At 46.2% G+C, this 24,725-nt stretch overlaps 1 protein-coding gene across 3 annotated transcripts in view; it reads right to left on the bottom strand.

Annotated features, from left to right (window-relative positions):
• The window catches only part of AFF2 (ALF transcription elongation factor 2), a 499,541-nt gene extending 480,199 nt beyond the window's left edge, over positions 1 to 19,342 (bottom strand). For all 3 annotated transcript variants that reach the window (XM_049704394.1, XM_033416854.2, XM_049704395.1), the window contains exon 1: positions 19,051 to 19,342. In XM_049704394.1, coding sequence (XP_049560351.1) covers positions 19,051 to 19,097 — 47 coding nt within the window. In that variant the 5' untranslated portion in view covers positions 19,098 to 19,342. The remainder of the gene's footprint in view (positions 1 to 19,050) is intronic.
• Positions 19,343 to 24,725: the final 5,383 nt, after the last annotated feature.

Genomic DNA, 24,725 nt, shown 5'->3' with positions numbered 1-24,725 from the left:
ACAGTGGCACCATCGGAAGGCCCCCTGGGATGGTACCTGGTCTGGTGATCTGCCTCCAGGCTCCTAGGCCTGCTTCTCTCAAACCACGGCCGGTGAGGAGGAAGCAGGTTAGGGCCGCGTCTATTCCAAGTTCATCTCCAGTGCGTAGTAGAGGCCACACACAGATCAATGACTGCAGCGCCCTTAGCCATCATGATGCCTTTATGCTTCACTCAGCTGTTTGACTTCCACACAAAGACTTCTTCTCAGGGGCACTGTTTGGGTCATTACAGAATGGGCTTGTCAGAGGGCTTTGTAATTGTAACCATAAACAAATTACTTTAGGAAAAAGGCCAGAGCCACCGGCAGCAATCAAAGAGATTTGTCAAGACTGTTTCCGATTATTTTATATCAGATTCCTTATTAAATAGAAAAAAAAAACGAAGTGACTGCAGGTGAAGCGATAATCATTTTTGCAAAAGCTGTAATGTCTAAAGTAACAGACATACTATGACTGAGGCATGGAAGTTATTTCCACTTTAAGACATTTAATTTCAGATGACGAATTAGGATAAATGCCTGCCCTCTGTGAAGAGCTGAATGAAAGTTCTGCTTAAGGGGAGTCAATTCCCTGCTCAGTTTAAATTTACTCAGAAAGTCATTTTATTGCATCCAAAACAGAGGCAGCTGAGCCAGTGTTAAGAAGGACCGAAAGAGTCCTGTGACCTAGCAAGTCCAGTCAACCCAGCACAGAAACATGGCAGCCCAGTGCCTGCCACCTGGAGGCCCCTGGCACACTAAGGGATTCAGAACTGAACTCGACCTGGTCGGACCTTTATGCCTCATAGTTTTACCCCTCGGCCAAACATGCGTTTCTCGCGGCAAGTGGGAGTGGGGCTGCTGGGAGGGTTCTAAAAAGCTTACTTTTTAAAATGCACAGACGCTGCTAGAACATCAAATGGCTCTTACAAACAACGTTTTGATGAGTTAAGTGTAAATGAAATCAGAAACATATGGATTACATTTCCCTCCAAACACACAGGGGTCTCAAAATTAAAGAGGGAAAAAGGGCTGAATCCAAAAGCAATTGAAAATACTTCTAGACAGGCAGCAGGCCCAGAATGCATCCTGGACACTAATGGATTTTATAAGTTTGAAAAATGTTGGAGAGTTAAAGTTCCCTCTTTGAAGCACCTCAGATGTAAGCTTGTTTTATATGATTTTTTTTCCCTTTCAATACACAAGTGTTCAGGGCATCTGGCATTGATTATTTTCTTCTTTAAAAAAAAAGAGTGTTTAAAATAAAATAATGGCATAATTTGTTTAGACAAAACAGCCCTCAACCAGACAAAAAGGCGAACAGAGGGTGGTGGGATAGGGTATCAGGAGCACACATCTTAAGAGTTCAAGTTTCACAAAAGCCTAGAATCTACAGCTAGCTTATGTACGCTTGCATGTATGTGGTGTACCGATATGTGTATCTGTACATGCGGACATAAGTACCTACGTATATACCCACACAGGTAAACATTATCATTAACTTATTTCCTCAGGTCTTGAATGGCCCATTTTACTGCCACACGCAGAGTATGTGCCCATGGACACGAGGAACGGTTCAAATTCCTCTTTGAATTTTCAGGCTCTCTTTTTCCCATTTTTAAAAAGAATTTGTAGTTTCTTCCACTTTGTATTATTCCGTCTACATGAGTGGAGGACAGACATTCACTACCAGCCAAACTGAACCAGAAATTGCTATGAGTGATTTCACCTAAAGATGTGTTTAAAGACTGCAATATTTAGTCCATGATGTTACGAACAAAGATGAAAAAGACGCTTAGGTTTTATTTCAGAAGCACACAGAAAGGGAGTGGAGAAGAGGGAGGTAAATATCCATTCTCCATTGTGAGAGATGCTGACACCTCACTCCTGACCTGGAGAATAGTCAACCGCATTCTGTAACAAGCCCATCAATAGCCAAAGGGAGTCAGGTCCCCGCACGAAGACACTGGCTGCACAGCCTCTATTTAGATAAGGTTCCGTTAAAACGCCAATAGGCTCCGCGTGTCGAGCTCACAAATCGGCCAAGAAAAATTTTAAAAGCCTATATATGTCAGTGATTCCCAATCCTTTTAATTAAAACAAATTTTTTTTTAAATTTGGACTGTTGATGCTGTTTTCATTGTTTTTTGCATTTTATGTGGCAGTAATCTTCCTGTTCTCCCCTTCACACCCCACGCCCCAAAAGTCAGGCAAAACATTGTGAGCTCTATACTTTTAAAATTTAAAGTGAATTTAATGTGATTTGACTTGAGCGTTATTTTCCAACAATTGCAAGCTTGAGATTCACAGCCAATGCCCTCTACTGCAGGTTTTCTCCTGAGGAATTTTAAAGTGTCATAAAAACTCAGCAGTTGAAACAACCTCAAAGGTCATCTAGTTCAACCTTTATCTAATGCTGGAATCCCCTCTACAACATTCCTGATAAGGGTCATACAGTCTTAGCTTAAACGCCAGACATACATACTCCTCTACCTAAAACTCCACGAGGTAACATCCACTCAAGTGGAAAGTGACCCAACACCACAGGCCACCCCTTCCCCTCCCCATCAAAGCTCAGTCATATGTGGGGTCATTGCTCAGGGCAGTCATGTATTAACTCCTCTTGTAGGATGAACGGGCCACGCCGACAAAGCACTGAAAATACAACAGACCACTGCCCAATTACGTACAATCAACTTCTTGAAGCAAAGGCTGTCATCTGTCACCCATGCTGATACTCAAGGTGGCTCTCTGGAAGAACACAGCTGGCTCTGTTTGGTCTTATTAGCAAAATCCATACTCCAGGGCCAAGACTCGCCCAGGACAAAATGGAATCTAAAGTCTCTTTAATAGACTATTTGCCCAAGTCAAGATGAGTCTCTAGTCTGGAATCTAAACTAAATATTTCTAAAAAGCATTTGGTAGCAAGAAACTCTTCATCTTAGGATGCCTATGAAGAGCTACGGGCATGCCCTACGACAAAGATGTGTGAAAACATTCTTTTCCAGTTTAGAGTCCCTTTAGCAAAAAGACTTCATACCGTACAGCTGAATTCAGGGGTTTACAATAACTCGTCAATAGTACAGTACAGGAAGTGGTTTGCTGAATACTGACGGAAAGGTTGCAGTAATCAACAGCGCGGTGCAATGTCACAGGGGCTATATTTTGACTTAAGATCCCTCTCGCACAGCAGGTGGAAATAATGAGTACTAGACACTGAAGAAATTATTCAAGGCAGTGCTGGGTCAGTCTAGCTTCCTGGCAGCCACAAAGAAAGCCAGATGCCCTGTGCCATGCGTTTCACCTATGATTGATGACTCAAGCCCTTTCAGAATAGTGTCTTTGGAAATGGTTTGCTGTGGCTCCGGCCAATCCTCTTTGTCATGTCGATCTCCTTCCCATAAATCTCCCGAAGGAATCAACAGGGCAGTGGTCCTCAAGGGTGGGCAAGGAGTATCTGTTTTTGTCATCTTAAAGAGGGCCACAGTCCCTGCGACTGGAGGGACCTCTGCCCAACTCTCATCCTACTTTAAGCATTTAATGATCCGGCTCCAGTGGCCATGTATGCAATGGCCACCATGAGATCCCCAGTGCCTGGCCCATGTAGACACCTACCACATATGTGATGAATGAAGGAACGGATGAACGCCCGTTCTTCTCTTCAGGAGACAGATACAGCACTTAGAATTTCACCCATCACAAGGATGGCTTTCGTACGCGTTGCAAGGAGAGTGGGACCACTCCAGGATTTTGTCTCAGAGTGGAATGCTATTCGGATCCAATCTCCATCTTGCAAGAGGAAGCCGTGGTCACAGTCAGAGGAAGAGGGGCTTTTCACGCCATCCAAGTAGTAGTTTGTGCAGAGGTGGCCAGCGTGGAGCAACAGCTCAAGCCTTGCCTCTGAGGAGCTGTATTACAGGGCAGTGCTACGGCGCCAGGGTTCGAACCCCAGCTCTGCTGCTACCTACGCTACCTACCTGTGTGATTTGAGCAAGTGACTTAATTCCCCCATCATCAAAATGGCAATCATGAACACGACTACTACCTCACAGGGTTACGGAAGGTTGAAGAGTTTACATGTGGAAGGCGTTCGGAGGATTGCCTGAGGTGCAGCGGCCACTCCATACACGGGATCCATGGTCATCTCCCAAGTGTAGGCCAACATGGCCACAGGGAGAGAGATGCAGTTTCCCAGGAGGCACCGGGGTTCAACATTAGTTATCTCATTCCTTCTGGAAAAGCTCCTGTTAGCCTTTCGATCCTCTGGGGTTCCCATATTGTGGCAATTAAAGGGAAAGATACCCAGAGGGAGGTTTCCCTGGGCAAAGGCTGGTAAGGATCTGCTCTTGCGCCGAACTTCTGAAAAAGTGTGTGTGGACCAGGCGGCGAGGCCTCGCTTGGTTCCATCTACCCTAAAAATAGAGCTCGAGCCTTCCAGGCCTGGCCACCTCCCACACGCGTATCTAGACAGGGTCTCCGTGAGTCTCTGCAGGCCATTATCCCAGTGCTGGGACGTCCTGCCCTGAGAAATGAGAACACAGTGAACACGGCAGGGCTGCCCTCAGACCCGGGGAGGGCTGACGAGAGCAGAAGACATTATACTTCCTCTGTGTGGCCCTTTCTCACAGATGATGGAATGTGCAGCAGAACTGCCCAGATAGGAAGGAACTGGCTGCCTTGAGAGGGAGTTTTATTCTCCTCCCATTTTGGTTTTGGTTTTGTTTTTTTCTTTTGGACCAGCAGAAGCTGGGTAAGCACTGCTAGGGAGAGTGAGGGAAGGCGATGACCAAGGAGCTGGCGTAGCTCCGATCCCCGTTAAGGTCTGAAGCTCTAAGGCTCTCCACAAGCGCCGGGACGCGTACCTGGGAGGAGGCGCTCCGGAGAAGCAGCCAGCGCCTCTCCTCTCCCCTCCACCTTCGTGAGAACTACTCTACGTAGCTCACGTGGATTCATGAAAATTGCTCCTATTTCTCCTTCGATTTTTATAGCTTTTCTGATTCTTAAAGTTCAGGTTTTAAACGGGAGATTATCGTTATGGGAAAAAAAGACTGTAGCTCACAGAGAGCCTTAATTCTCCTCTTAATAGTTCCAGAGGGGTACAGAGTATCTGTACTGACTCTAGGAAGGCCTCCTCACCCATTGTCTATTTATGAAAATTCAGCCTTATTATTAAACGCCGGCCACGTAAACAAGTGCGGCTTAATTCGCCAAAGCAAAACGGCTAGGATTTCCAATGTCTTTCCATTCTGTTGAACATGAAGGTCTAATAACTTGACAGTTTAAATTCAAGACGCCGCAACAGTTTGGGACCAGAAACTTGGAATTCAATGAAACAGCTTGCAAGATATTAAAGGCTTCTGTCCCCAGAATATGTTTTCTTTTTTTCCAGTGTAGGCTGCTTCATTCACTACAACCTTTTAAACATTGCTCTCATAAAATGCACAAGCAGTCTTTAGGAGAAATCAGTTAAACGGCTCCCAGAAAGCAGTGTTGTTTTTCCCCTTTCGAAACACTGCCGTAAGTATCCCAGCTCACTAAGAAAGGGTAAACAAGTCCGAAAATTTATCACAGGTAACAGGTATGATTAAAAGGAGGACTGAAGAGGTCAGTGATGCTCATGCGAGGGGCAGTCCTGTTGTCAATGCATTAGACCTACCCAAGGAAGTGAATAAAACTGCAACTACTGTGCCGTTTACAGGAATAAATGTCAGGAACCCAAAGACAGAGATGGGAGGGGGGGTGGTGACAGAGCGCGGAGCGCTGCGGAGTTGGAAGTAGCGTCAGGCTTCTTCCTCATGGCTGCTGAGGTCTGGCTGGGCTCCGGGCACACTGACAGAGGAGCCCGAAGTCACAGGAGAGGCGAAGTGAGTTCAAGGATCCACATTACACAAGCCCATTCAACGTGGGGTTGTCCCGCCCCCGATCACCACCACTAAAATAGCTGGAACTCCTTTTCAGAAAAAAGTAGCATCAGAACTTCATTCAGGAAATCCAGGTGCTGGCACACGTTTGAACAAACACGCATTCACAAATCCCCATTTCATGACCTAGCAGGCACACCACCCCGCACAGCCCACAAGGTGAGGCCCACATTCCCAAGTGAGACCGTGATGGATTCCAAACTTCCCCAGCCCGTGGGGAATAAAAGGAAAGAGAAGGAAAGAGGAGACACAAGAAAACTGCAAAAGTAGCCCTAACGCTGGCATTGCACCTTTTGCTTCCGTTTCTGGCTCTGTAGCTTCAACTTTTCCTTACCAGTATTTACACCCCTGCGGTTTTCTGCTAGTGTCGTTATTGCTGTTAAATGAATGTGTGTCACACGAACCCAAGACCCTGGACCATTTCTGTGGAGTCATATAGGCACATTCATTCAGTTACTTTCCCCCTTTCTAATTCCTACGAACGACAGCAAAAAAAATAATTAATTAATTAAAGCTCAACGAAGATTTATGAGGGGACTCGTTTCCCAACTTCTGCCCCTGTAGCTGGGTGAGGCCGCTTAACTAAAACATCTCTGAGAAATGCCATGAGCCATGAAGTTTCTGACTCGCATATCATTTATGATACCCCTGGGGAGCGGGCCTGCCTAAGAAAACCGAGGCCCAGCACCCCATAAGGTTCTCATTACAAACAGGAATTTGCCAGGCCAGATGCACTGGGGGTTGTCAAGCTCTGCAAACTCTCCCCACCAAAAAACTCATAAATTTTGCAGAATATATTGCTTTTCCTTGAATTTTTATGATTATGTTCAATTTCAGGAAACTTACCCCATACTTCATCATTTGCCTTCGTTTTTAAGAGTTATCTGATGTCCATGAAGTTCTATGGACTTTCTACTAATCATGTTTTTTAAATCTTAAAAATATAAGCCTACGTATTTCCAGCCAGCCATGAATTTAAAATCTGCCCCCTTCTTCCAATTTTGGTATGCAATTGCAGGCCGACCAGATTTCGAAGGTTCTCTGCTGGACAAACTCACCTTTCCATCTTCCACTGAGGCAAGGAACCCAAAGAAAGATGGCAATAATGGTGATCAGAGTGTACAAGGTAGTCAAGACTTGGCACTGAAACCGGATGGGTGACACTGTAAGACTCAGAGGCAGGTACTTGCCTGGAGCGGTCACGGTAGCATTCACAGCCCAAGGAAAAGACTCCCCAACCCCAGGGTCAAGGGCATTGGAAATGGTGGGCTACAGTTGGGCACCTAGGCAAAGTTTGGTGTCCTCCCACATTTTAACTTGGTAGAGTGTATTTTATTGATTCTAGTGCTATTTTGCTAAATTTACTTTTCATAATACATATTACAGGCTTGAATACTTAACCAATCTCAAATTCGTTACCAACCCCATCTTTCAGCTAATCGTGTATTAAGAGGGGCAATGTCTATAAACCGTTTTGCTGCCTAGCTGTAGCTATGGCAGTTCTTAATGCTACACCCAAACCAGAAGGCATTCTTTACACACCCCAGAAACCCAGAGGCAAGCCAGATGTAATCCTGTGCTAAATCAGATTAGGTGAAGCAGACAAAATCACAACTTTATTCAATGTGTCATTTATCCCGGGTGACTAATGCATTATTTGTATGAAGTTAAAATTGAGCTTTGAGAAACTATGAAATAAATCAAATGCCCTACTTTATGTAATTTTAACAGACAGATCCCATTAGGATTTTACTATGCATAGCTGTTGGTTAAAATCATTGACCAGTATCCTTATAAATTAATCAACCGAGGTAATACTGGCTCTGCTGTCATCATTTGCTACTAATCTACAGTTAGAATTCACTTTAACTTTTCAAGCCTCTTGAAATAGGTTCATCAAATTTCCATTTTTTTGTTCAAAATATATGAGTAACTGTGATGGTTTACCAAAGCCTGTGGTAGAAGTCTGCCACTGGTGTCATTTTTCAATGGCATTAGAGCGTGCATTGGCATTTCATTGTCATTTCAGGGTAAAATGCTAACAGAATCCAACCATAATCATCTTCATCATTCTTGATAGGAACTTTTATCACTCGCGGTCTGAATACATGGGAACTGTTTAAAGTTTAAACTGTTACAGAACTGCAAAACAAACCAATTGGCCAAAATGTCTAATTGTAGCAAAAGGGATATGGTTAATATTTAGTAGTTAACTTTTTAAAAAAGACCATCATGGCTCTTGCATTCCTCCTGGATCTTTAATACTTGGATATGTTTCATTTCTGATTATGCGACCTAATTTATTAAAAACCCATAAGTAACTACAGTTCCTCCTCCAAATATGTACCTTAATGCCTGGTTAGTTTAGCTAACTGGGTGCTTTACCTCCACTAAAATGTCCTAGATTTCTTCAACACCTTTTATCTTTCTGTCTTCCTTGACCTGCATCTCATGACCTTTAACTGTGTACTGTAAAAACAAAGAAATAATATTTAGAGAGTTTTTTTCCCAAGGTTAATTTTAATTAATCTTGAAGTTTTAAGTTACCCATCAACTCTGATACAGCTGATGTCCAACTCTGTGAAGGCAGTGGGGAAAAACACCTATCTGCTGGGGTGCTCGTTCAATATGGTGGTGTGTGTAAAGCATGGAACATAGTGCTTGGCAAATACGAGTTCTCTTACGCTGGCTCTCAAACCATCTTACAGAGTGCTGCAAAATGAACACATAGGGAAACTTTTCTGCACATCCTTGAGATGAAACTGCAATCTGAATCCTCCAGAGGCATAAATAGAAAATGTGTTCGGTCTAAAAATACGTTAGGAAAACCCAAATCCTAGGTTAGCCTCCAAAGCAGGAGCTATTTTTAAAACAAAGAAAGAAGGGAGGAAGGAGGGAGGGAGGGAGGGAGGGAAGGACAAACAAGAAACACGAACAAGGCAGCAGGCTCAGAGGAAAAAATGCTATCAAAGTATGGAGACGAATATTCAGCAAACGTTGAAGGCATGCTCTCCCCTCCACCTTTGTACTACATGAAAGCCCCATTCTGATGACAGTAACAATTTAAGACACCTTTTTAAAAAAAAGTCTGCAAAATTACCCTTACAGCATTGTTATAGATACTAAATGCAGGTGCACCTCGCAAAAAGAAACTGCTACGCGTAACAATCTAAAATCACAAATTTGATAAGTTTAGGGTTGCTTAGGAGAGATTACGCTCATCAACAAAGAATTCCCCACAGGATTCCTAGCAAGCAGGTGTACACAGAGAAACTTACTTTATAAAACTTTAATAAGCAGGCTATCTCAGGAGCCTAGCTGTTGAACACGTCTACCTGTACCTACCTGTCTGACCATCGTGATTTTAGATCTTCTCTTAGACCTCATTCTTGCACCTCTGAACTCTCTCTTCACAAATCTGATCACACAAAGCATTAAGCAGGTTACTGTATATCAACCCATTGATTTATTCAACAAAAAGTAACTGAGCACCTACTGTGTGCCACTCTTCTAAGCACTGCAGATGCAGTGGTAAATAATGCCGCCCCCCAAAAAACTCCCCCCTCATTGAGCCCACGTTCAATGCATCTTCCTCCCAAGCACCGAATCTTGTGCTTACACCAAAGAGGAGCAGAATCGAGCATCTCTTGTTGGAGTAGATATCAGGGCAGTTACACCTCATATATGGTTATGGACTCCAACCCAATGCTGGCTTGTAAGTACTAAAGATGAGTGCCAAAGGCCTCATCAGCCCAGTCCGCTGCCAAGCCCCGAAGCACACAGGGCTTGCTACTATTCTAGCATCTCTCCCAGGGCATCATCACGGGCTAGCAGCTCAGCTAAGTATTCACAGCCTGTGCGTTAACTGCAGCTCTGCAGCATACTATCCGTGTGACCCTGGGCAAGTCGCTGAACCCCTCTGTCCCAGTTTCCCTGCCCTGTAAAATAGGGAACTCGGATAACACAAATCAGAGCCGTCACATAGGAAAGGTAAGCTCTAATTATTATTTTCACTCATTATCATTAATGTGATTCATTATGGCTTCCCACCTAGAGGTAATATTTTGAAGACCTAGCATGGCGCCTGAATGAATCGGACAAGCCGACGATGCTGCACTCTGAACTGGCTGCATGAGGCTATTACTCCGGGCCACACACTAGGCTTACACCAATAAAAGACATGTTCTCCTCCCTCAAAACAACTCAGGTGCATTGGACGCCTGTTCAGGGCAGTACGGCAGCTCAGAGGAAGGGTGTCTAACCCGACGGGGCAAGAGTATGTGAGTCTGGGGACGCAGGAGGTATAGGAGGATTGTAGCTAGCGGCTTCCCAGATACAGAGCTGAGATTCGAAGGATGAGACAGCCAGACAAAGAATTATTTGGTGGCCAAAACAATTCATTATAAACACAGATGTAAACACCAACCAGATGGTACCAAGGCATCAACTTACGCTTTAGGAAAAAGAAAGACTAAAGGAAAAACATCAATACACACCTTCCACAAAAATGAGCTCATAATTTTTTTTAAAAAGGAGAAAGAACAAAAGAACAGATATATCTGGGTACATCTCAAGAGCCGCGATATACGCTTCTTTCGAAAATCGCTACTTTGCCAGCAATTGTGCCAACTTACAAACATTTGTTTCAACTGATTCAGGAAAACAAACTCTCATTTGGTATTTCTTTCAAGAATGCTTGCCTCGATGTTTACATAATTCAGACAGTCAAATAATTGTCCAGAATTCTGTGGCTATTCCCCAGCAAATCGTGGTCAGTGGTAATGAGAACACTCCACTCACACAGCAAAACATAACTTCAGCAACTATGTGATGAACGTGAGCTACTATTCAAGCAGTAAACTCCGGGTCCAAAGGCAACTGTTTAACAGCAAGTGTCGGCTGCTCCTGGTCTGCTAAACAGCCCCCATTTCTGGCTTTCCAGCTCGCTCTGGGCATTGCGGAGGACTGCTTCTCCTCCTCTAGCTCACGTTCCCTCTCTCTCCCTGAATTCCTATTTTACTTACATCCATGCCACACCATTTCCCCCAATCCAGGTCTACATTCCACTGTCAAGTCAGTGGGGCCAGAGGTCATCTTCTACATTCCTTTATCTCCCCCTAAAAGTGACTGCCGAGCAAAGCGTTGGGCACAGAGCAGGTACACAGTGCAGACAGTTCTGGAGAGGGTGACAAATACTGAACCAGGACACGAGAGCTCCGGACCTGACCTAGCGTTGTCACGTATGGACTGTATGTCCTTGGGCAAGCTATTTTCCCATCCTGGGCCTTGGTCTCCACATCTGTATGAAGAGGAGGCTGGACCAGATGATGGTGAAGGGCCCTCCAGTCTTGAAACGCTGGGTTTGAGGAACTGATGAATATCTACACACCTGAGCCAAGCCTTTTGCCAGCAAATAAATAATGGCTAATTGATGAGACCTCTCCAGGATTCCACGGCACTCCACCAGAAACATCCATCACGCTGGAATTTAATTTAGTTACTGTGGCTGTGCCGACCTGGCGTGGAACCACCAGTCCCTTTGGAATATTAATTTATTAAAAAAAATTAGTTGACTGACATCCTGGAGGGAGAAATAAGGCCTCTGCGATTGCATTTCTCGTTGTTCACTGGACAGTTAGGTCGTCGTGTACATATTGCCACAGTCAGAAGGTTAAAGTGTCCTCATAACACGCTCCTTCTGGTGGGTTGGTTTGATCAAATCACACTAGAGACCCAAAGACCAAGGAGACATCAGACTCCTAAGAAACTTCTCCCAGTGACTGTTAAAGCCCAGGTTACAATGCAGCACCACTACAAGACGAGTAGGGTTTTATTTTTTATTTATATAAAAAGAAACCATTTCAATGCTATTGCCAGGAGATATGTGGCCCACAAAACACAAAATCTGGACTCCAGGAATATGGTTTAATCAAGGCCACCAGTATCTGCTACTGAGACCTGGTTTTCACTGAAGCCGGTCGATGATGCAAAGAACTATTATTTGGAAATCTAAGCAAAAAAAAAACCCCATTCTTTATGGGATGGAAGTGATGGGTTTCTTCTTTTCCTTTTCTCCAGCAAAATGAACATTGAAAACAATAAACAGATGAGTGATTTTAACTTTGTAATGAAAACACAACCTGTTTCCTTAGCTTATTTCCCAATGTGTGGCCTTTATACCTTCCTAGACCAGCACAAGCCTCTTGAACAACCAAATCAAAGATTCCTTTCAATCACTGGCTGATTTTCTTTTCAAAATGAAGCAAAATGCACAGGTATATGAAGAATAGCATTCCATAAACTAAGCAATTCATAATCAAAATCAGATTCTAGCTGGAGGGCTATTGTCAGCCCTGCTTAAATCAGGCCATTTTATTTAAGCACTCAGATCATTTCTCTCAGCTCAGTAAGTAGGTGGATGTTAGCAGCTAAGGTCATCGAAAAGATTTACTTTAAAATAAATTCAACAATTGCGAGCACCGCCCTCTCCATGGTATAAAGTGTGCCTCGCTTTGAACATGCATATAAAATTTCATTAAAGTGCAACATAAAAGTTTTACATTAGAGGAACCCAGTGCTGGACCTTTGTTTAACAGTCATGATAATTTATGGCGTGGATCTGCTACAGTTAAGTAGAAAAACAGGCTTCTCACGATGAAATACAAGGCATAAAGGCTGAAACTCAAGGAAAGCTGGAGGAATCCCAACCCTCCGACCACTCAATTCTTCTTCAGATTTTTGTCACACATACTTCTCCAACGTTCTCCGCACAGATTGAGACACAATACCAGTCCTGTACCCCTCTACCTTCAAAGCTGCTTTTCTCAGTTCTAAGCATATCTTAGGATTCATAGAAATCTATTTTTTAAGCACACTGATAAATAACAGGGGTTCGAGTTTTGCCTTTCCCTATTAAGCTTTTCTTGGTTACCATCCTTCTTTCTCGTTACTTTCTGCGCAAGAGACCAGACTGGCTAGGAGACCTTCAAAAAGTTACAATTAAAACACTATCAGGCAGGCAGAGGGGAGGTATTACCACCAGGATCTAAGCAACTGTCTTTGGAAGACAGAAGCATTTGCATAGAGCCCTCTTGGAGCTGATGGGGCTCTCATATCAATCAACACATGTTTCTTGAGCACCTGTAATGGGAAAGGCACTGTGCTGAATGATGCGAGAGGGCGTACGCCACTGCCTAGGAAGCGGTGTGGATATCTAAACACAAACGACTTAATGCAACAGTAGTGACTCAGTGAAAAGAACGCTAAACACAAATCCTGAGACCATCCACACACTGTGAAAACTTAGGCAAGTCACTTAACCTCTCTGAACTTCAGTTTTCGTGTCTACAAAATGGAGCCAGTAAGACCAGTCCTGACAAACCCACATGGTTATTGTGAGGATCAAATCAAATGACAGATGTGGTAAGTTACAAAGCTTTGGAAAGAAATGTTATCAAGCTCCTATGCCCAGCTTTGAGGCTCCCAATTAACTAGACAATATACCATGGTCTTCTTTAAGTTCAGGTACCAAATCTTCAAAATTAGGGCATTCGAATTTAAATGGACAGTTCTCAAGGACTTGAGTTTTGCCATATATATATATATATATATATATATATATATATATATTATACATACTATATTTGAATGGCAAATTACAATACACATATTGTAATTTGCCATTCATACGTTTTCATTAAAGGGGCAACCATAAAAGAAGTGCTAAGGGATTGTACCATTACATAATTGTTCCTTATTCAATTAAAAGAAAAAAGCAGAGTTCCATGGCTAGTGGATTACATGGTAATTCCACAGATTTTTTTTTTTTACACAAGCATCATATACACGGTCCAATCCGTTTGTTTCAGTGAGAGCTAAATGCTCGAACCCACACAGGAACAATAAATAACAGGCAATGAGGTTTTGCAGAAAGGCACTTGAGCTGGAAATTGGGAGATGCGGATTCCTGACCCAGCCCTACTACTAACCAGGCTGTGTGAACTTAGGTGAGTCAATCAACCTCTCCAGGGCTGTTTGCTCATCTGTAAAATGGGAATAACATGTGTACGTTCTGATTCACAGTGACCGAATGAGATGATGTATGGAGAAGGATCCCACCTGCTGGAAAGGCTCAGACAATATGTCAGTTGTTGCTGGTGCAGGCTCTGGGATCAGCTCCATCTAGGCTGGAACCTGAATTGCATCACTGAGTATCTACTGCCTCCATTTCTTCATCCAAAAATGGAAATCATAATAGGTCCCATCTCATAAAGTTGTCTGAAGGATTAAGTGAGACTGAGTATTTAAAGCACTAGCTACTCCGTCATGTTTGGGGCACAGAGTAAACACCCAAATAACAGTAACAACAACGATGATGCGTCCTACTACAGATACAGGTGAAACACACACACACACACACACACACACACACACGACACACTCCTCAAAAAGGTTTCTCCAGGTTGTGGTCTTGAGTTCTTAAATCAGCAACACATTTCTTTCCATTATCAGTAAACAAGTTTTTAAAATCTCTTTCTTTATCCCACAGCAATCAGAAAAAGACAAAATTAAAAGTGAAAAATGTAGTCACTGTACCAGTTGTTTTGTCTACATGACAGGCTAATCAAGTATGTGGTAGTTTCCCTTTCTGAGGTATGAGCTATAAGCTCATAGGACTATAGCTTCTAGATTGTTCCAGAGATGGCCATTTTATTGGGCTATTACGATTCTGAAATTGTTAAATATGTGCAGATTTTTCATGCAAGAAATAGTCTCAGCTAAGAATAATGGGCATGAAATAAAGGTTCAGCACATTAAAACCATTCCTATTCAACAATAATGAGCATGTTTAAATACAATATAATTTTTATCCATCTACAAAACGCTTAAATATTTGGAATCTCGTTTATGTCTATAATGACAGATTCATATTTGAGGCAGTCGTTTTCAATCTTGATTTGTATATTTTAAAGTTGCTAAATGCTTGACTGAATCATTAGCAAAACAATTCATGTATCATTAAACTGATTTCTAACATGAGATAATTTTCTTCCTTGTCCAATAGACGTGCCTTCTAAGATTTACGGGGACAGCATTTATCTTTGGGGGTTTCAGTGGGTGTGGAGGAGACCTCATCACTAGCTAATTTCACCACCTTGAGTCTCGCCCTCCCATATACTCCCTTAAGAAACTCAAGCCCAAGTGGTTTGCTGAATGAATGCTCAAACAAGCCGGAGAATGCATATTGTACCAGCAAAAAAAAGACCACTGACTGTCTCCCTTGCAGTGGAAAACAAACAGAGGGGGAGGGGGAAAGATAAATGGCTGGAGGTAGAGAAAGAGAAATCCTGGCAACCTGGAGGCGCCGCCCCACCCCCTCCACATTCCTGCCACCCCCAGGTAGACCAAGGTTGCGTTCCCTGTCTCTCCCCGACCTTCCCATCCATAAACAGGCCTCTTCCACTCTTCCGGAGGATTGCAGCGCAGGAGGCCTCCAAGATCTGTGTGCACAGAGCAGGGGGAAGCAGCCGGGCTGCTGCAGTGCATGGGCCATGCCCAGCTGGAGCTGAAACAGTTCACTTTTGTCTGGAGAGCAGGGTCCCCGCCCCCCCATGGCTGAGGGAAACTGGGGAAAGCGGGGCTGCTGGGGCAGCCCCGGGGGAGGAGAAGCCTGGCCCGCACATGGCCCCTTCCCAGCCTGGACGGCCCCACACAGACCTTTGAACTTTCTATTTATATAACAGTTTAGTGAGTTTAAGTCTCTTCCTGTATAACTGCCCGTTTGCAAGCTCGCCTCTAATTAGGCTACTTGTGAGACACCACATAAAAACTACAAACCATGGATGCCGGCCTCCGTCCTTCGCAGTGAGAAGTCGGCCACTGTCACAATGGCTTAACTACAATTTTCACCAGGCTTTTGAACATTGTGATTTTGCTATCACAGTGGTTTCCTTTTCCCTTTTTATTTTTTAGAATGAGCCCTTTGCTGTATCTATCTTCCCTTCTTTCCTTCTTTCTTTTTCAATAATAAAAAGAAGATAAGTAAGCATCTCTACAAAAAACCTCGGCCTGTCACGAAGCAACACCTAATCAATACGGGAGGGGTGCTTGCAGGGTGGAAAGGCTGTGCACTTGGTAGGCCCTCGGATCTTGCTGGTAAACAAGTCCAAATCTAGCCACGTGATCTCCAGACACCTCAAGAATTCATTTACTGGGTTACCACAGACAAGTCTACGGAGTGATTCCAACGATAAAATTTGATTTTTTTCCCTTTACCTTTTTTTCTTTTTTTTAAGAGCAAGTGGTGTCTTTGGTGCACACAGCCATCTGCGCCTTCCTCTTCTTTCACAGAATGGTTCATATTAAACTCAGACACAGGTGAACATTGCTCATTCACCCAGGAATCTTGAAGAACGAGAGCTCTGGCCCTTTAATCGACTCCAGAGCATGACCCATTAAGAGATTCTTGCGGTGTGTGAAGTCCAGGGCTCTGTTCCGTTAGGCACCGAGCACTCCCAGACTCGGCACATCCACACTGCAGTCACCCGTGCCCCATCCTTTCCATCTGCATTCCTCCTGACAAATGTGTATGTCTCTAAGTGGGCACGCACTTTTTGCTTACTGTAGTCTAGTGTTTGCAAATGACACAGATGCCTGTGTCTGTAAAGTCTTTCCTCATTAAGTCTTGGAAGATGAGTTTGTGTTTTAGCTGGCCTGATCCAGTTATTGTCAGACATCTAGGGTTGCGGTAGAGATGGCTCAGAGCTCTCTGTTCCACAAGTGACTGCTGAGAAGAGATCCAATGGAAATGAGATCCTTAACTTGGCTGGCGCCTTTTTCTTCCTAGGACCTCCTGGGGAGTTAGGGGTGGGGAGCAATGGATGCCATCAGTCTAAGCAACTACTTGCTCCCCAGGAGGGGAAGTAAACATATAATGAACATGTAATTGGCATGCTCTGAATGTCCAAAGAGAGTTTGGAAAGGTACACACTCCCATTCAAGGCAATAGCAAGCTTTTTAGTTCATCCACTATTCACATTGATGTTCCTTTTCCCTGTCGGGGTGTACAACACACAGGCGCACAACCGCATTACAAATGTTTACAAACACAGATGCACAAGGAAGCTTGCCCCTCACGATCAAACAGTAAGAAGGAGAAATTTTCCTGGAACGTGTGCACAGAGGGAAAAGGCCAGCTTATTTATGCAGAAGCGCTATACTAATTCATCGGTATTTCACATAATATCCACGGAGTGTCCAAGTCTGCATGTTTCTTAACTGATGTGGCATAGTCAGGGATAGTTTCCAAAAAGGGACAAAAAGAAATCACAACTAAAAGAGCCCACCTCCTTTAAATATGCAACTGCATGTGCCTAAGATTAAACTGAAATTAAAACAATATAATAAACATGTTTTTAAAAACCTAATACCTTGTATATATGTTTAACATTTGAACCACACCCACAAAATCACTTATAACGTCTGTTAAATTAATGATGTTACCCACACCATGTATTAGGCAAATTGTATGCAAATAGTAATGCTGTGGTTATCAGTGGTGTGCAAAATAAACTAGCAAAGCAGGGTAAAGGCTGTATACAGGAGCGTAATATTTAACTGAGCAGTAATTTTACCGTGATCTTTACTTTTAAATAACAACAGCATGGTTGTTAAAAACTGTAACCTGTTTTTCTGCAGAGCTGATAAAACCCTGCATGGTATCAAAAATGCCTTACAGATTAATACTGATACAGTGTAATTTGTGGCTTCAAGGATTTACCCGGAATCGCTGTAAAATAAAATGTATTTAACTTCTGATTATCTTGGATTTGCAACTAAAGGAGTCATGATTGACATGATGAAGCTATTGGCTAAGAGTATGACCCTTTTCTAAAGAAGGAGATTGCCTAAAATATCACATCAGCAAAGGGAAATCCTTGTTAAAATACACAGCATTCATCGTCAACGGCTGCCAGTACTTTAACATTGCAAAAGATTTCGCACTGTCGGTCGCTACTATACATTATTCCAACTACATTTGAAAAGGCAATAGCCAAGAGTGCAATTCGAAGTCGCTGCCGCCGCGCCTTCCCCCCGTCTAATTCCATAGGCTGTGGGGGGAAATCGATACGTTAGAATGTTATGACAAATTAACAGTGATAACGTTGGTGCAGGAGGTGAAGCTTCTGTAAAAGTTAATAGATACGCATATCTATTTATACACACGCGCGCGCGCATCACGCAGACTAACAACTTTCCGGCTCCCCAGTCACCTCTGCACCATCTTTCACAAACCTCTCGGGGACAAGCTGACGGTATTTGGGGAAGAGCCGACTAAACCTGTGAATCCGAGCTGGGTGCCCATTAAACCCACAAACCTGCGGCTGCCTCCCAGTGGGGGGCGGACGGGGGCCCGGCCGCTAATTAAATGTGCGTTGACGGCGGAGCGGCCAACTTTAGGGGCCAACTTCAAAAACCCTCAGTCTGGAAAGCCAGACGCCGCGGTCGGCCCGGACCGGGTGTCCCCCGCTCGGTGGCCCCCGAAGCCGCCGCTCGGCGCCCGAGTGCGCGGAACTTGGGCCGAGCGGGTGGCAGGGAAGGTGTGCGCGCCGCGCCGTGCGGGGACCGGGGTGGCGGCGGGGGCGGTGGCCGCCGAGGAAGCGGAGGGCCGCCGGTGGCACCTCGCCGCTGCCTGCCCCCCGCGGCCGGCCGCCGGCGTCGGGCACCTGGAGAGTTGGGGGCATTTCGGGCGGGCAGCATCCGGTGCGCTGGGAAGGCCACCCGGCCAGCCGTTCGGGGAGAAAATCCCGGCGGAGGTCGCGCGCCTCAGCCCCCGGGCAGCACCGGATCCGATTTGGGCCAGACGCAACTCTTTGGACTTGGAGTGTCAAACGACGCCCTCGGGACCTGCATCCCTCCCTCGGTCCGCACCTCCCCCCACCCGGGCACCCGACCGAGGAGTCGCGGCGGCCGGGGCCAGAGGTGGCCAAGAGCAAGTGGGAAGGCGTCCCGGGCGCCCCACCAAACCCCGGCTCCTCTTAACAAAGGCGAAAAGCCCAGCCCCGGCCCAGGGACCCGCGCAGCCAAGGAGAAGGCAAAAATCAACACCTACCACTGCTGCTCCAAGTCCCAGTCCCTGAAAAAGTCGAATAGATCCATAGCGGCCGGGCGGCTGCGGCGGCCGGGCGTCCGTCCCTGCTGGCGACGGGTCTGCGCGGCTCTCGGCGCGGCTCGCTCGCTGCTCTCCGGCCCTCCCGCCCGGCTAAAAGTGCCCGGGCCGCATCGGCGGCGGCGGCGGGCGCCGGAGGTGCCGGGTCCTGCGCTCTGGGGCGGCGACGGCGGCGGCGGCACCGGGCGGGCAAGTGCCTGGCCGCCCGCTCGGCTCCGCTCGGTCCGCGGCTGCCCGCGCGCCCAGCGCCCCGACGCTGCGGCGGCAGCCGCTGCGGGCTCGAGCCGGCGAGGCCGCCCGCCTGGCGGGCTGCGGGCCGGCGGCGGCGGCGGCGGCGGCGGCGGCGGCGGCGGGGGCGGCCGGGGCAGCGGCAGCGGCGCGGCGCGGCGCGGCAGCCGGGGCGGCAGCGGCGGCGGCGGCGGCGGCGGCTGCACAGGCGGCGGCGGCGGCCGCGGCAGCATCACACACTTACACACTCACAGGGGGCGGAGCCTGGACAGCCCGAAGCCGCGACATGGAGCCGGCACAGTATCATCCCCGGATCTGGCAGGGGCTCGCTCCGCCCGCGCGCGCCGCCCGGGACCCCCCTCTGTCAAAATCAGCTGGTGGGAGCGGCCGCAGAACTGGGGAGCCGGGCCCGGGTCCCGCCCGGAGGGGCAGTTGCAGGGATGCGGGAGGGTGGCCGGCGGGGCCAGGAGGCAGGCTTCGGGAAGGAGACCCTCTCTCGGAACCCCTACCTCCTCCCACAACTGGGAGTTACGCTTCGGAACCAGAAAAGAGCGCACAAACTGCCTCGGGGATGGGGGTCGACCCCCGCTGCGGCGCGCGCAGTCCCTGCCCGGGGACGCTCCTCGGGCCCCCGAGTACTGGAGCAAACTTTGGTGGGCCCGAGCATCCCTCGGCCCCGCAGCGCAGAGCACTCGGGGCCAGGAAGGAGAAGGCGGTCACCTTCACCGTCCCCGCGGCGCCGAGCGTCCGCACCCGGGCCGGTCAGGCATGCCGCAGTGCCTTGCCGGGCTGCAGGGCGCGTTGCGCACCTAGTAGGTCCGCAAGCTCTGGGCCCTGGATTCTGTAGGCTGCAAGGGTAGGCACGAGGACCACACTGTGTGGTCCTTGGGTTCCGGATTAGGACGCTGGGCAACTGGGTTGCACTACCACCTTCTCCGCACAACCACCGCGTGCCTTGGGCAGAGGGCTTCTGCAGTTTCCTCCTCTGGGAAATGGGAAATCCTCTGAGTGTGTCCCACTATCACCCCACCCTCTGGCTGCCTGTCTCCCTTCTGGCCGGAGAATCTCTCTCCACGTGCAGCTTCCTCCCTCCCTTCAGCCTCCACTGGTGGTCCAGGATCGGGTGGATCCCTTTAGCCAATGCCCTTGGGGAAAGGCTTCCTGGCCTCTGACGCCAGAAAGCGGTGTTGGAAGGGGCGGGGCCGGGGTCTGACACTTCAGGAACAGGAATACCCTGGAGTCCCCGACCTCTTCTTTGCCTTCTTCATGTCATCGTGCAAGCAAAATAGTATTGGTGCATTGTTGAGAGCCTAAGGTGAGGACCCTCTTAGAAAGAGCGGTAGACTGAGCACTGACAGAGCTCGGTTCTGACTGTGTCCGATACTGTCATTGGTTCTCTGTGTGACTGAGCGAGTAAGTCTCTTCTGAGGCTCATTTTGTAAAAGAGGCTTGATCGCGGTGCCATGTGGCTCTTGCTACTCTGGTGTTGTCCTTTCTCTTTGAATCTGCTTCTCTAATATTATCTCATATTCTCAAAATCACCCAAATAGATTTTCTTTACTTTGTTTTTCCAGAAGAAACTGAGGCACTGAGACCAGGTAATTTGCCCAGGAGCTGACATTTCTCCTAACGGGGGAACTGACATTGGTACTGAGAATCTGGGAAGCCCATTTAGGTAGAGCTGAACCCAGTAGAAGGTGCTGCAGCTCCAAGAGGTGGAGGGCTTCAGAATCTGAGCTTGAAGGGGCCCAGAGTTTGGTCTCTTTCATATTCTTTATATGGGAAGAAAAGCATGTCACTAACATACAGAAACAAGACACTAAGATTCTGCAACTGTGGCATCCCATGAGGCTTTGCTTTGTTTATTTATCTTGCAGAGCGCCAAGTTCTTAACAAACACTAAGCTAACTGACTGCAGATCAACCAATGGGCAGACAAGGGAAGACTACATTTCAAATTGCCTTGTCTATTTGGCTGCTTGTAAACTCCTCTGGTCAAAGACTCCAGGGCAGAAGAGCTATTGGCAAAAATGGTGCCAGGGATCTTCAAATTATCTCTGTGCCTTTTTTACTCATGCAGTTCCAAGTCTTCAGCCCTAGACTCTGAGCCCTTGAGGCGGCAGGGACTGCCCTGCTCAAATCTGTGGCCCCCAACATTAATTTCCCTCAGTAAATGATCCTCAAATTGGGTTTGATTGCTAATAATGATTGTCGCCTGGGCTAGTGCTTGACCTGCTTGAAAACCTTTAGAGGAAAACCAGAACATCTACAATTAACATTTAAATGGTGATTATGGTCACTTTGTATCGGATTCACTTTTCTCCCCAGATTATATTGATTGGGGGAAGACAGAAAAAAAATCTGTGCTAGGTAAATAAATTTCCAATAGGAAGAAAGCTGTGCCTTTAAGAGTTCCAGACCCCCCCATCACCCCACTGGTGCACTTTCTTCCCAATCAGCAGGAGGACCAAGCCGGAGCAGAAGGAGCCAGCAAGAGGCAGCACTGTGAACAGAAATGCCTGCGGGAAGGAGAGAAGAGACGAGCGGTGCTGGCTGCCGCTTCAAAAGAGGGGCTGGGGCTTTCCCTTCCAGAGATCAAAACCGAGACGGGAGGCTGGGCTGGGTGGAAGGAGCTCCTACTCTCAGCCACCCTCCTGGAACACGGATGAAGCTGAGAGAGGCCGCACTGAAGGGACCACGGTGGTCCCAAAGGCCAGCCGGCCAGCCCAAGCCCAGCACTTGCTCTCTCTGAGCATCTGCTCCTGGGCAGCGGAGAAGCTTCACCTTCTCCCTTCCTTCTCCTCCTGCCATCCCCAGCTCTGGCCTCTTTAGTGAACCCCCAGATAGGCATCGAAGCCACGCATCCTCCACCACACAGGCAGGGAAGGGAGGGCAGGTTGCAGGGAGAGCAATGGCAACGCGAAGTAAAAAGGCGATAGTATGGTACTGGCACAAAAACAGAAAGATAGATCAATGGAACAGGATAGAAAGCCCAGAGATAAACCCACGCACATATGGACACCTTATCTTTGATAAAGGAGGCAGGAATGTACAGTGGAGAAAGGACAGCCTCTTCAATAAGTGGTGCTGGGAAAAATGGACAGCTACATGTAAAAGAATGAAATTAGAACACTTCCTAACACCATACACAAAAATAAACTCAAAATGGATTAAAGACCTAAATGTAAGGCCAGACACTATCAAACTCAGAGAGGAAAACATAGGCAGAACACTCTATGACATAAACCACAGCAAGATCCTTTTTGACCCACCTCCTAGAGAAATGGAAATAAAAACAAAAATGAACAAATGGGACCTAATGAAACTTCAAAGCTTTTGCACAGCAAAGGAAACCATAAACAAAACAAAAAGACAACCTACAGAATGGCAGAAAATATTTGCAAATGAAGCAACTGACAAAGGATTAATCTCCAAAATTTACAAGCAGCTCATGCAGCTCAATAACAAAAAAACAAACAACCCAATCCAAAAATGGGCAGAAGACCTAACTAGACATTTCTCCAAAGAAGATATACAGACTGCCAACAAACACATGAAAGAATGCTCAACATCACTAATCATTAGAGAAATGCAAATCAAAACTACAATGAGATATCATCTCACACCAGTCAGAATGGCCATCATCAAAAAATCTAGAAACAGTAAATGCTGGAGGGGGTGGGGAGAAAAGGAACACTGTTGCACTATTGGTGGGAATGTAAATTGATACAGCCACTGTGGAGAACAGTATGGAGGTCCCTTAAAAAACTACAAATAGAACTACCATATGACCTAGCAATCCCACTACTGGGCATATACCCTGAGAAAACCATAATTCAAAAAGAGTCATGTACCAAAATGTTCATTGCAGCTCTATTTACAATAGCCAGGAGATGGAACCAACCTAAGTGTCCTTCATCGGATGAATGGATAAAGAAGATGTGGCACATATATACAATGGAATATTACTCAGCCATAAAAAGAAACGAAATTGAGCTATTTGTAGTGAGGTGGATGGACCCAGAGTCTGTCATACAGAGTGAAGTAAGTCAGAAAGAGAAAAACAAATACCGTATGCTAACACATATATATGGAATCTAAGGGGGAAAAAATGTCATGAAGAACCTAGGGGTAAGACGGGAATAAAGACACAGACCTACTAGAGAATGGACTTGAGGATATGGGGAGGGGGAAGGGTAAGCTGTGACAAACTGAGAGAGAGTCATGGACATATATACACTACCAAACGTAAGGTAGATAGCTAGTGGGAAGCAGCCACATAGCACAGGAGATCAGCTCGGTGCCTTGTGACCACCTAGAGGGGTGGGATAGGGAGGGTAGGAGGGAGGGAGACGCAAGAGGGAAGAGATATGGGAACATATGTATATGTATAACTGATTCACTTTGTTATAAAGCAGAAACTAACACACCATTGTAAAGCAATTGTACTCCAATAAAGATGAAAAAAATTTAAAAATAAATATAAAAATAAAATATTACCATGGTAAAAAAAAAAAAAAAAAAAGGCGATCTGGAATCAAAGCCAACTGCCGCTGTCAGACTGGCGGCTCCGCCATCTAGTCCCTGAGGGTCAGGTTGCTTCGCTCCCATTCCACCTCCTGGGGCACCTTAGCAAAGGTGGAAGATTCCTGTCGGCCAGCCTGCTGTCCTGGCTTTGCCTGGAAAAGCCCCTCTCTGATCTAACACAAGCCTCAGCTCAACCCAGTATTCCAGAAGTTGGAACCTCTCCCCTTTGACCTTCCTCCCTCTGTCGGCTTCTCCCATGCTCTCTGTTGGGGCCCCCTTCACATCTCCCCAATCTCCCCCATTCAGAAGCCTACTGGAGGGGCACTGGGACAAGAGCTGCCATCTTTTCAGAGAGGACACAATCAGAACTAAGACTTCATGGCCTAATCTCTTAAGGTGTGAAACCAGGAATCATTCTGAAAGGCCTGACTGTATAGAAATGCTGATTCTCAGACTTTCTAAAGTGGGATTTTTGACTTGAATTACTTTTAAAGGAGTTTAATTTGGAGTCTCCAGGTACTGAGCTTCATTTCAAAGAACTGGAAATCCTCCATTCTTATAGTTGGAGTAAAAACAGTGTCATGCAGGGTCTGGTAGATAGTGTCTAAAAATTAAGATTAATTTAAGAAAGTTTCAGTGTGAATGTCAGTTCCATGAAATGAACAAACTGACAGCATGTGATACATGTGTCATCCTGTCATACCTCAGATTTCGACTTAAAATATTAAGTATTTGTTTCTGACCTGATGTGCAGTCAGGCTGAGTTACTTTCTAGAAGGAAACTGTCGTGATCAAGGTTACAGCTCATCTGAGGAAGACTGAAGGAATTCCACGGGCTCCCTTGAGAAGCATCAACTTCCATTA

The sequence above is a fragment of the Orcinus orca genome, chromosome X (genome assembly GCF_937001465.1).
Source record: "Orcinus orca chromosome X, mOrcOrc1.1, whole genome shotgun sequence".
NCBI lineage: Eukaryota > Metazoa > Chordata > Mammalia > Artiodactyla > Delphinidae > Orcinus > Orcinus orca.
The sequence above is the reverse complement of the archived record's forward strand: the minus strand, read 5'-3'. Positions and strand labels throughout refer to the sequence as shown.